The 13,571-nt window shown below is 37.6% G+C and overlaps 1 protein-coding gene across 2 annotated transcripts in view; it reads left to right on the forward strand.

Moving 5' to 3' along the window:
• The first annotated feature begins 4,315 nt into the window (after positions 1–4,315).
• FBN2 (fibrillin 2) overlaps positions 4,316–13,571 on the forward strand; it is a 271,752-nt gene continuing 262,496 nt past the window's right edge. For both annotated transcript variants that reach the window (XM_075600216.1, XM_075600224.1), the window contains exons 1-2: positions 4,316–5,085; positions 10,128–10,210. In XM_075600216.1, coding sequence (XP_075456331.1) covers positions 4,823–5,085; positions 10,128–10,210 — 346 coding nt within the window. In that variant the 5' untranslated portion in view covers positions 4,316–4,822. The remainder of the gene's footprint in view (positions 5,086–10,127; positions 10,211–13,571) is intronic.

Genomic DNA, 13,571 nt, shown 5'->3' on the forward strand with positions numbered 1-13,571 from the left:
ATAGTCCGTTTGCCGTGGTCAGGAATGGAGAAGATCGGATGGTCTGAGGCAAGCCGGGGTCGGTATCCAGGGAGGGTCCAAAGTCTAGCCGGGTCAGTACACCGGGAGGCAAGCAGCAAGAAAAGATAAGCACAAGGCACAAGACAGAGACGTGAGAACACAAGGCTACCAATGACTATGCTCAGCCAAAGAGGAAGTGACAGAGCTGGAGACATGAGTCCAATGAGAGAAGGGGGCGGAGCGGAGGAGCGGCATCTGCGGAGGCTGGGATAGGCTGTGAGAAACAGGACACAGGTGAGGGCAATACTAGAGTTGATGCGCAGCTGGGGAGCAATACATGCGCGTCACGTAAGTGCGCTGCACGGGGCGGCCACGCTGCACAAGCAGAGGGGCGGAGCCAAGCTCCGTATGAACTGTGAAAGCCCTGCGTGGGTGCGCGCACTCTGTAAGGTGAGCGGGAGACTGTACAGCAGGAGGCAAGGAGGAAGCACGCCGCTGGGGACGCTCTCTAGGACCACTTGCAGCGGGATGCTGTGCAGCAGGAGGTAAGGAGGGAACACGTCGCAAGGGATGTGTTGCCCGATTCCTAACAGATTCATTTGGGGGGGGTGTGGTTACTGTTCTCTAAATGGAAGAACCCTAATTTGGTTGGAAGTCTGCTATCAAAGTCTGTATAGTCAATATTGCTTTCTATTGCAGTATGTTTCAACGGCTAAAACACTTATGTTTGATCCTTTCATTCAGTGCCATCCACTCCAAGGGTGTTCTGTGCCCAAACTCAAAAACCTATATCCCCCTTGCCACCATCTTACTGGATCCTGAGTTGTGCAAAATAGAAATGCATGTCAACAGTTCAATCCCTTGTAACGGTTCTACCCCTCACACTCTGTAACCCTAGACAGACTGACACTTGAACTGCACAGACTAAACCACTAACTTTAGGAAGTGATGCGTATTATATAGCTCCAGGAGGCACCACCCCTATGTCACTGTAAGTGGACACAGAGCATGCTGTCACTTCCTTTGCTACATATTACACCTCACAGGGGGTTGAGGGCAAACCTCATGATTACTCCTGGCAAACCTGCCCTCTTAACAGGGTTTACTGCACAGGAGGAGAGAGGCATGTAGCCCCAAAATTACACACGGCTACACCCGTAATTCCAAGACCCTTAATTTCTCTGTTCTCTGCGACTTTGACTTTTGTTCTGTGCTCCTAGTCTCATGTAAAGAAAAAAGTTAGTCAGAATAACTATGTTCTAAAGTTAGTAACAGCCACAAAGAAGAAAGACAAAGAAAGGAATGACATTGAAGTGTATCCATAAAAAATATATTACATCAATGTTTTACAGGTACAAACCTGGGGTAAAGATGAAGCAAAACAATGTTCCACATTTATCAAACAAAATGAATCCTTATGATAGCAATTAGATTTTTTTTCTTGTGATAAATGTTTCCTGCTTTGTACTGCAACTTAAAACGTTGATAAATAGACCCCTTGGTGTTTTAATTTTAAAATTGCACTGCAAAGTGTTTGTCATATAAACCTGAAGAAGTGTAGATTAATTGCATCTTGTGATTTCATTTAGTAGGCTAATAACAACAGTTCTTAATACATTGAATAATGTGTCTAACCCTGCACATAACTATTCACAGTATGATGCACTGAGAATAAGCTTTGTCACATTAGGTTACTTGTAAAAAAAAAAGAGGTATCAGTTATCATGAGGCGGTAGTGGCAATGGTAGCTATATATTTATCCATGTAAACCTCAAACATACGTGAAACAATACACTCATTTTGGATACCATGCTCAATTTTGCATTGGTCAATACATTTATTAGTAAGGGGAACACTCCAGTGGTTCACTGATCAAAAGAATAAACATTATTCTTTTTCTCCAATAAATCTTTGTCCTTTTGATCAATGAACTTATGGAGAGCTACCCTTCTCAGTTGTTATACTGCTGCTAAAATAGCACAACACATACAACCTTACGTGTACAGTACCTGTGCCGCTATTCATAACAAATATACTACAATTGTGGCATACCCTGTTGCAATATATACATGTATTGTGTAAAAAAACCTTAAAGCAAGAAAACAGCCACACCTTTCCCATTTAAGAATTACAAAGCAGAGGCAGCAAGACATATTCAATACCCAACTAGGTTCCCAGCACTCAAGTGTGAATAACGAATCAGATGTCAATGGAGATGTCAAAAAATTAATTTGACTAGAATAAAAAAAGATCCTTCAATTAATTGAGCAGTAATTAATCAGTGTAGGCATAGTGCATATACACAATAATAAGCTCCTCACCCCTACCACATGCAGCATTTATCATCTGAGATCTGACTCCAAAAGACTATTCCTGGTCCCAAGGTTCAGCAAAGTATCCTGTCGCTTCTTCTCTTACCGTGCACGTCACTACTGGAACAATCTACCGGAGACTCTCACAGCCACCACCAGTCTAAGTTCTTTCAAAACTAAAGCTGTCTCACATTTTAATCTGGTCTGTAACTGTTACATACGCCCATAATATTTATTATCTCTAACTGTGCATGCAATGTCTTTATATAATGTATACCCTGCTCATTTATGTAACTGTATTTGTAACCATGTATTATTGTTAAAACGAGAGGTAACTCTCAATGTATTACTTCCTGGTAAAACATTGTATAAATAAATAAATAACACAATGAAAGCAATAAACAGGTATATGCCCTATCAAGGACACAATACAGGTATATGCCCTATCAAGGTCACAATACAGGTATAATGAACAAATAAAATGTTGCAAAAAGGGAACTATACAAGGGAGAACAAGGGGAAATAGCAAGGAGGTAGGGAGAGTGCAAAAAAGGTGGAAAATCAGTAACCTCTGCAGTGAAGGACTTTAGAGCTTACTGATTTCGGAGATTCGCATCAGAACTACGTGGTTCCTGCCTCACGTAATGTTACCCACTTTGACGATCATCCTGTTTAGAGAACTCCAGGTACTGAGCTTTTGTGCTCTTTTTTAACATTAAGCACTTTTCCTTACTCCTGACCCCTAGGGCTGGAGATATACCAATCAAATTTTTGTCATTGATATTAAGGGAGGCCATATTTGAGGGCATTAAGGGAAGTACCATGGACCTTCTTGGTCTGTGGGAATGGGCCAGAAGAAGGGTCTCACTCCCCTAAACATTGCTCCCCTTTTCCTTTGCACTTAGTGCTCGCTCCGTTCCTTTCCCTATTTTCCCCTTTTCCCTCTCCCTTCCTCCCTCGCCATTGCCCCTTATTCTCCCTTGTATAGTTCCCTTTTTGCAACATTGTATTTATTCATTATACCTGTATTGTGTCCTTAAAAGGGCATATATCTGTTTATTGCTTTCATTTTATTATTGTGCATATACACTGTGCCTACAATGATTAATTACTACTCATTAATTGAGCAATCTTTTTTATTCTATTAAAAATTATTTTATTTTTTTGGCATATCCATTGACATCCAATTCTTTATTCACACTTGAGTGCTGGGAACCTGGCTGGGTTTTGTGCGGTTACTTTTGAGGGTCTTCAGATCCCTCTCTTGTTCCCTTTGCACCATCATCATTTATTTATTACAGACCATCATATTGAGCGCTGTTTATACTCTAAAATTTTTATATTAAATTCAATGTGTGAGCAATATGAAAGTGAAATTCATTTGAAGAGTTAAGAGAATCACACGTTAGCACTGAAAGGTAAAAGTAAAGCAGATCACGTTTTGGCTTTTTAACAGGGGTTAAAGAAAGCACACTGTAGCACTGAAATATTTACATATAGAAAGTATTGTAAGCAAAATGGTTAAACAAAGAAGACCCTGTATATGTAGGGTGCTAGGTGAAGTAGTGTAGGAATAAAGGAAATCTAAACACTGGTAAGTTAAATAGAACAGATACTAAAGGGGTTAAGTCTATCAAAGTGCAACAATACATTGGTTACATAAAGCAGAGCTACTGTAAACACTGAATGGAGTCAAATAAGGCAACACTTCAGCAGTTTAGGAGTTGACTCCAGGACAGAGAGAATAAAGAAAACCCAAAGATAAGTAAAGCAACATCTAGCACTTAAGAAGTTTCATGAACTACTTTCCAGTAATGAAGAAGGTAAGTAAAGAAAGTACTCCCAGTCCTAAAAGCAGAGTCCCTCACTAAAGGGTTAAATAAAGCAACCCCCATCTCTGTTTCTTTCTCCTTCCACCATCCCCTTTTTATCCCTCCTCCTCCTCTTGCCTTTCACGTGTTTGACTGGTTCTGTGGTTTGCTCCCCACTGTCAGGCAGCCGCCTCTTAAACCCCCAGCCCACAGCTCTCTCAGCTCTAATCCTGCTCCTCGCACACGCTGGCTATGGGAGTCAGTAACTCAGGAGCACACAGATTGCTTTATTCATAGCCATCTCATGTTTGATCTCCCCCTTTTTCCCCCCCTGCTGCCGTTTTGTGCATCCGCAATGCAAAGAGAGTGGATTTCTAGAAAGCACTGATTTATCTAGGAATAAGAGAATACTGTGGCTTGTGTGATCCTAACAACATCCTGATTACTCAACTTGACAGAGACAACCTGGGACATCCAAGTTCATAGTTCTTGTTACTCTACCTTGCAAGAACTTGAAGTGCTTCTTTTTTTTTTTTTTTTTTTTTTAACAGAGGATCTTGCTGCTGATTGAAGATTTGTTTCACACACAGAGAAGATTTAGGAGAGGTAGTGGGACAGAAGAAGAAAAAAGGAAGCACTAACAACCCCCAATCTCTCATCTTCTGGTTGATAAGTGGTTCTCCTCTTGCCTGATCACTAATGGTCAATAGCCTATACCAGTCTCCCATGCCGGGAGGAGAGAGGCGGGCTATGTTTTTGCAGGGCTGTTTGGTTGTGTTGCTGGGATGCTCGACGACGGTGCTGGGAGCAGCCCGGCAACAGGTCTTCAGTGCGGAGTCCAGCAGACTGGGAGCTCAGGAGGGGAGGGAAGGAGCCGCTACTAGTGCTGCTGCTGCTGCTGCTGCCGCTGCAGCCGCTGCCAGCAGAGTCCGCAGGAGAGGACAGCAGGACGCACTGCGCGGGTAGGCAACAGCTCAGCCTGCTCCGTGGCACAGCACACATTTTCCACTGGTCCAAGAGCTGCTGTGCAAAGTAGTTGTGCAGTCCAGGGTTTTAGGGGGGGGGGGGGGATGGAGGGGTTGCATTAGGTTTGCAATGGAGTGAATACCCCTCTGCTATAAGGGGGAAAACTAATTGGGTCACGTTTTTGTAATGTTTTGTGCGTTAGTTATGTTGTAAGAACAGAATGAGAGTAACCATTGTTAAAACATGTGCTGCTGTACAATACACGAAACATTTATTTGCCACGGGAACATCGACTCTATTTAGGTCCCCCGTAGAGGAAACTGTTGTGGTGGTGTTTTTGATGTTTGGTGGGGGTTTTTTTTAATCCCAACTAATAGTTTGTAAATCACTGTATAATTGCATCGCGTTTCTTCTAAAGATGCAGTCTCACTTAGCCAATCAATTTTGCATACATTGCGCTCACCATTTTTTTTTTCAGCTTGATTTAAATAGCATCATGTGAAAAAGTTATGGAGAAATATTAGTGGCAAACATTTTTTGTAATGTCATTTGTACTTCATGAATGATTTTTAAAACACTATTTTATAGCTCAGGCCACTGCATCATCAAAGCTCTTCAGAAGTGGTGTAATAACCATTTCAACCTTCAAGTCCCATCTGGCTGCGAAAGGTTGAAACTAGAAAGGCTTCTGCAGCCCCACTCATTTTGGTTATTGTCAATAGGAGAACGGAATTGGGAAGGCAGGGTCACCCTCACTCCCAGAAGTAACACTTTGGCTCCTCAATGTCAGAATTCTTCTTTCAAACATGACGTCCTGCTTGTCCTTCATTCCAAAACTTGCCTTAGCCCCTTACATCTGTGTACGAGCTTTGTAAACCCCGCAAGTTAATTTAAATACCTACCATCTCCTAAGATGTTTATTAAAAGAATTCCAAAGAACTTTGAAGTGGGTCCTACTGTACATATTGAGTTACAACCTGTAAAAAAAATATCACGTTCCCTATATCCAGTACAGCCACTAGAACTCTGCACTTTCATTTTATCAGTACTATAACCCAGCCCTTTTCTATACATTATTTTTTTTTTTACAATTGCTTTTTTTGATTAACTAGCTGGCTTATGGAAAATGAGTTCCAAAGGCAGGAATTGGCCGAGTCTGGTTATCTGGAAGCCAGACAGTCACGTACTGAAGGCAATGATGCATGCATGCCAAACAGTGGTTCCGAAATATGCATTTATGCTACACATAAATGACATAATTTAAAGATTTACATCATTTTTCATCCACTCAACATAGTAGCCATTTTAGCCACAAATCTCATTCTTTCTATTGCTTCCAGCATTCAGTTAACGGAATCAATGTGTTGCAGCCCTCCCAGCACACAAGGTGTTATTTCGATCTTCATTCTATTTCCTTAACCTACTCTGCATGATATATTGTACTGTAGGTCTCAAAAAGTGTATGGAATTAGGCACTGCATACTCAGCTGTCTTGTACTTGTGACATTAAAGCCCAAATGACTCTGTCCAATAAAAAATCCCAACTAATTGCAAATGTATGACATTGCTAATGCTATGCATATTAATTAGAGACATACATACCAAAACATACACAAGCATATTCTACAATGTAGAGTAGGCTTCTGTACAGTATATTTTGTTATCCAATAATCTGTTCTTCAAACAGTCTGTAAAATAAGATGTAAGGAGTCTGATTTCTTCTATCTCTCTCTCCCTCCCTGCTTTCTCTGTTTGGTCCTTCCAGGACTTTGCCCCAATGCACTTATTACCTAAAATGTAAACCCTCTTTTTAACATCTGCCTGTTCCACTTAATGTCTACATTCTGTAAGTGCTCTTAATAAATGGCCGCATTTAGTGTGTTGACTAACCCTTCATAATTTTGTTTAAAATTCTAAGGCTGCCTTTATTTTCTTTACCCTGGTTAAACTCCATGTCAGTTCTATAAATTTACATCCAAAAATTACTTTTTTATAAACTTAAAAGTTTTTCTTTCTCAAAGTAACTTTAAAGTGCAAGGACTATTTGTCTTTTATGAATGAACCTGATTAGTAGTATGTTTATGTTGGAAAGAGTCTTCATGGTCTCTACTGGCAAAGAAAACACAGATCTAGGCAGATGGAGGTAAATAAATGCCAAGTACTGCTCTGGTTTCACTCCTTTCATTTTATTAAAGCAGGTTCATACTGTACTTTTTACTAGGTCTTGTTTGTGTGTTACCTTTTTATGTGTGTCTTGTGTATCACTGTAACGTGTGGATATTTTTCACGCTATAATAAATCTTTTTGACACTACAAAAACAAATGAGCAATTCCAAACACTTATATTTCTATAAATGGAATGAAAATGTGTGGCATTAAGGGAATTTGTGATGGATGTTGAAACAAATATCCTTTCACTCATATAACTAATGTCACTTGTTTCATTATTTGTTGGGGGACTTTTTTGTAGTTGTAGAAAATATTTCTTCATTTGGATAATGATGGGTTGTTGTTTTTTTAGCCTAAAACCTTCAGTTGTGAGAGGGGTGACATAGATCTAAATACTCCTCAAGAGGGCAGCATATCCATTAATTGCATAATTTGCTCATATGCAACATTCTGGCTTTGTAATAATAGGCTCAAGGTGAAATTGACTATGGACAACACAAGCATTTGGAAGGCGAAATCCGGCTGCTACTACTGTAGATATGATCAGGCTCTGTAATACACATTACAAAAGATGTGGTCTGTTGTCTTACATTAAGTGTAACTAATCTTAATGTAAGAGCACATTTATGACGTCTCTAACTGTGTCTTCTGCCAGTGCCTGGTTTAAGTAGGAGTTCTGCACAAATGATATTGCTATAAACCTGTTTTAACATCATATAATTAATGTAACCTATTGATATTTAGACCTAATACGAGTCTGTGTTTATATAATACCTTGCTGTGTGTTAATGTTACTTTGAATAATTATATAAAAAATATATTATACTTTTATTGTATGGTATTATGTATATAGTATGCTAAATATCGTTGTGATTTTGACTTACGGTAGCATGTTAGTCTATTTTTTTATGTGCTTAAGTACATTAAAGTGCATTAAAATGTATTGAGATCACTGTAGATTATGTAGATTGTGTCATTGTACAGAATACAGTATATATGTACAGTAGGTGTGTAGTGACACACACAAAAAAGTAGAGCCAGTATACAAGTGTCACCACACACCTACATACATACTGTATTCACTGTACAAATGACACAATCTACATTTGACAAACATACTCATGGTTTAAATGAAATTATGTTTGTTGTGCCATTGTATAGTACATACAGCATACATGTAGATGTGTAATGTTAATGTGACCCTTTTATAATATTTTTCATATTGTCATACAATGCAAAAGTACAACTTTTGTTTATTAATATTTAGTTAAATGAACATGAAAACCATATAAAGCATCACAGGCTCGTGTATAACACATAGGCCCTACATTTCCGCTGACTTACATTAATTCTATTGTATCAAAGCAGTTTAAAAGCAATGCAGAGTTTCTACTTAAAACGGGCAGCCTGGAAGACACCTTATGGAGGAGTCTTATGGAGGAGGTGCATCAAGAAAACACAGTCTGTCAGCTGTAAATGCATTTTCATAAGACACAATCTGATGTCTGTGAGACATCTTAGTCAATACAGTGGTACAGCGGCTTTGTAGCTCATGGCCATACCTCATCTTCCGACACTGCTTAGAAATCCTTTCCCTAAATGTGATTAAATTAACCATTGAGGAGGTTAACTCCTAGTACTCACATTCCTTATGCTTTGTCAGTATGTCATATGATGGATGACAATCATTTTGTTGCCTGTGTAAAACAGGATCTATGGAAAAAACGTACCATAGGCTATGGTTTGTGTTATAATAACAAAGCAAACATGGGTGGAGGTTTTGGATTTAACAACATGACATATAAACGATAATTTCTTAACTTTTCATCCTACTGGGACCCAAATGGGGTTTTTTCTTCCGCAAGTGCTACATACATTACAATTTGTTCCAAATTGTGTTTATCTGTTAATACAGATTTCACGCCTAAAAAAAGAATGAATTGTATTTAATTTTGTAGATGTTTTGGGCTCGTATAAGCTAATAAAAATAATTTGAACTAATTCAGGGAAATATTTGACCAAATCAACCACGCCCCCCGCAGTTATTAGTGAGTAACACTTTGAAATGATGAATTGACTTCGTGATCATCTCTAAGAATTGAAATTTGCAACATTAGTTCAACTCAAAATTACAAATGTTTTAATTTTAAAGGTTGCAACATGTACAGTATGTGTATAGTATTAGATAAGTGGATACCTCTCTATTTTCTCCATGTTTTTTGTATTGCCTGTTCTTTAAGCATAATATATTGGCACGAGTATAATATTGTTTGTACACCCAAATTCTAATTTGGGAATTCACGTACTATCCCTATTAGCATCTGTATGCATTAATAGAAAATCAACCTGGATAAACTATGACTATTTTAAAGGTACACATACTATTGTATGAAGGCTATTTTGTATGTGGTTAGCTACATTGAATGCATTAGAATGCTTTGTGATGACTGTAAGAAAAGTACTGTAGAGCCAGTTTTTGCATGTATGATTTTGCATAATAAATAAGGTGCACAATCAGCTCTTACTGTAGCTAATGTCACTAGCAGTCAGGGTGGGAAGTATACACAACCAAGATGCCAAGGCAGCAAGTACTCTATGTGTGAATGTGGGGTCTACTGAACAGAAGTTATTTTGTGTAAGGTTGTCTAAATTTCATTTTTGGGGAGAAATGGTGAAGAATTGTACTCCTACATAAGGGCATATTCTATATGTGCTGAAACCGGCAATCAGGCCGTCTGTGGCTGAAATTTCCTATCGAATTCGGCACATATAGAATCAGCCCTTAGTCATTATAAAAACATGATTGTTAGTACAGGCCTCATTGAAGGTGTGACTTCATAAATACATGTTCGTTTTTTGTTTTCAAAAGGCCGAATGTATGCGGTTCTCGATTCCATTCTTATTGTTGTCCTGGATGGAAAACTCTTCCTGGAGGAAACCAGTGCATTGTCCGTAAGTGTGGGCTTTCTTCTATAAATTCCTTTCAACATTTCTCTCAAAACAATTAAAGTATAGAGATGATGACCCTCATTTAACGATATGTACTCAAACTATAGTTCAGTACTTAAGTCCTTTAGTTGGCAGAGACTCCCAAGGCTGCCTCCATTTTAAGTTCTTTCTAGACTTCAGCTGTCTCACATTTTAATCTTGGCTGTAATTGTTAAATACACCCATAACTTATATTGCCTCTATAACTGTCCATGACATGTCTGTAAATATAATGTGTAACAATTTATTGTCATTCTAAGTCTCTGCCCAGGACATGCTTGAAAACGAGAGGTAACTTTCAATGTATTTCATGTAAATAAATCAAATGGGATAGTTAGTATTCATTTTGTAATAATAAAGCAGAAGGAGGCTGACTTCCAAGACTAAATTACAATATGTTCTATGAAAACGGCTAAATTATGTTTATCTAGTGCCATTCAGTCACTAATTTACAGTAGCTAGCTGCCTTCTCTTTGAGGTTTCATCATAAATAATATTATGCAATTTGGCTTTTGACAAAGACAAAGATGAAGAGAACAATCATAGTAATTATTCACCAAAATGTTTATTTTCATATGCTATTTTAAGTAATAGTGTCATACACTATTATTCTGTGCAGAAGACCCCAAATAACACCTTGGTCAGTAATTACTACCCAAAGATGAAAATAATTAACTATGAAAAAATTATTCATCAGCTTGGTCTAATAGTACTATACTAACTTGTCTCTTGCTTGAGACACATAGGGATAAAGTGAATTGCTCAAGATCACAAGGAAAGCTGACAATGGGTATCAACCAGGTTCGTCCGCTTCAAAGGCATTGGTACTCAGCTATTCTAATGAGATATTTAACATTCTATGTTGACAATGAGGTCACAGTGCTTTTCAGTATAATGGAAAATCTCTGATATGCTCTGATACATTTCAATGTATTGCAATACCATTACTGTTCCTGGTATCTGTCATATCTTTAAATGAAATGCAGCAGCACGTTATATATTATGGTTTGCTCTGAAACCACATTTTTTGAAGTCAGCTATAAATTTACATATTTGGGCGAAACATGACATATTTGTAATGGGTCCAATAAAACATTTTTGAGATACTGTATCATAAACCGAATAGTTTTCCACAAATACCAGACATTATTCTGAGAAAAAAAGACTATCTTTGTAGAGAGTCCAGCTCGGGAATTTTTGAGATACAGTATCATTAAAAAAACAGTTTTACACAAATATCAGCCATTATTTTGGAAAAATGATAGCTCAGAAATAGTAGAATAAAGTTGACCAAAATTGGCAGGGATATTGATGATAAAGTCAAGTGTTTTTTGTTTTTTTAAATAACAGTTCTGTATCTTGGATCAAACTTAGTATTACTTGGGTTTCATAATTTCATTTTGCATAAGGATCAGGGTAAGAGCAATCTGCTTCTTGTTTCTTTAGCCTACGGAAGGGTTCAACAAAAGTGTTTCTTCCTACAAACATCCAGAAAAACGGGAAAAAAAATATCTTAGTTGTCTCTGTATTATAGTAATCACAAAATGAAGGCCTAGATACAAACAAACACACTGAAAGAAGCCAAAACAAATCAATAATGGTGCCTGGAAAACTTGTAGCAATCAGCAACATATGTTTGATGGCCACTACCCTGATTGGAGTTTAGAAAATGCCACTATGATTTTTAGCAGAGTTTTTTTTAGGATTTGCTAATATTGAATGTGTGACCATCAAGCATTAGTGGTCCCTTTCACTTGATTTTGAGACAAACCACTGATATAGCATTATAGAGAAACTAATAGGTGCACTACAAGTGTGGGAACAAAAGCTAGATATACTGACCATCTCATCAACTTTGTGTGAACATTGTTGTGTCAGATTGGATGAGAATAAGGCTGGCACTATTTCAGTTTTATTTTTATCCATTTGTGACATTATCTGCAACATTGTGTATAAAGCTCTGATTTCTACACACCAGACAAATACTAAAAAATAAAGTAGCTAAAGAGGTACAGTATATGAATAGGTATACAGGGAAGTGTATAGTACTGACCAACTATTCCTATATATGAGGGAGACTCCATGATCTTTAACACAATGTTATCAATCTCTGTTTGAAAATAATATCTAAGCTCAATGAAAGTCAATGGACAGTTTACCCATCTCCTGCATTTTCACCATATGTCTCTCTGAACGTAGCTTTCAAATGCGTTCAGCAAGCTGGGAAGCAACAGCACAATTGCTAACAATAGTTGGAAGAAACTAACACACATTTTCTCTCTTATTTCCTGAAACATACACTCAATGTGTGACCCTGAATTTTACATGCAGCCACCTTGTGGATGGGATATATATCTTTAGAAATATAAATGTGGAAGTACAGAAAAATGCTATAACCCTAAATTTGTGTGTATGTCTGTACAGGTATGTACAGTATGTATGTCTTTAAATGTATAGCTCAGACGACAGAGAAGCCCAATGCTACATGCCAAAAATACACAGTAAAATACTAATATATTCTCTTGAAAAAGGGTCATTTAGTTTAACCCTTTGGCCAAAGCATTGTAAGCTTGCGAGCCACGACAGTTAAACTAAATGACCCTTTTTCAAGAGAATATATAAGTATTTTACTGTGTTTTTTTGTCATATTGATGTAGCATTGGGCTTCTCTGTCGTCTGTTGTATACATATGCCACACTCAATAGCACTCCTTTTTGACACTTATATACATATATATATTTTGTGGGGGCTCAGGGGTTCCCAAAAAGAGCTTGCTGGGGTTTTGTGTTTTATTTGTATAGCACCATTAATGTACACAGCACTTCACAGCAGTAATACAGTAGTTACAATCATATAAATAATAAGATATAAATAACACAAAAATATATGATCTGCACATGGGTGTTTTGTGTATACAGTAATTATAAAATATCCTAGAATCCAGTTAAGGTTAAAAAACAAACGTTGGTTCATTTTTTTATTATTATTTGATTAGAGCTATTTGTATGTAAGTTCAAATGATATAATGTATCATAAATTTAAATGAGAGCAAAAATGTAATGTGGTGTGTTGGTTGGCTCATTTTCTTTCTTTTTTTTGTGTGAAGGAGTTGTTATATTTAGTTTGTTATTTTTTTCTTCTGTGATGATTGAATGCAGTGTGAGACTATTGCAGGTAGTGTTGTGTATTTTCTTAGTCTGTGTTTGTCATTTGTTTGCAGTGTATTTGGGGTAAGGATTGTCTGTGTGGGACTTGTATTACTGTTTTGTATATTAGCGTCCCACCTTTGATAGTCTCTATTTGCGGTGACAACAGGCTGCAAATA

The sequence above is a fragment of the Ascaphus truei genome, chromosome 1 (genome assembly GCF_040206685.1).
Source record: "Ascaphus truei isolate aAscTru1 chromosome 1, aAscTru1.hap1, whole genome shotgun sequence".
Lineage (NCBI taxonomy): Eukaryota > Metazoa > Chordata > Amphibia > Anura > Ascaphidae > Ascaphus > Ascaphus truei.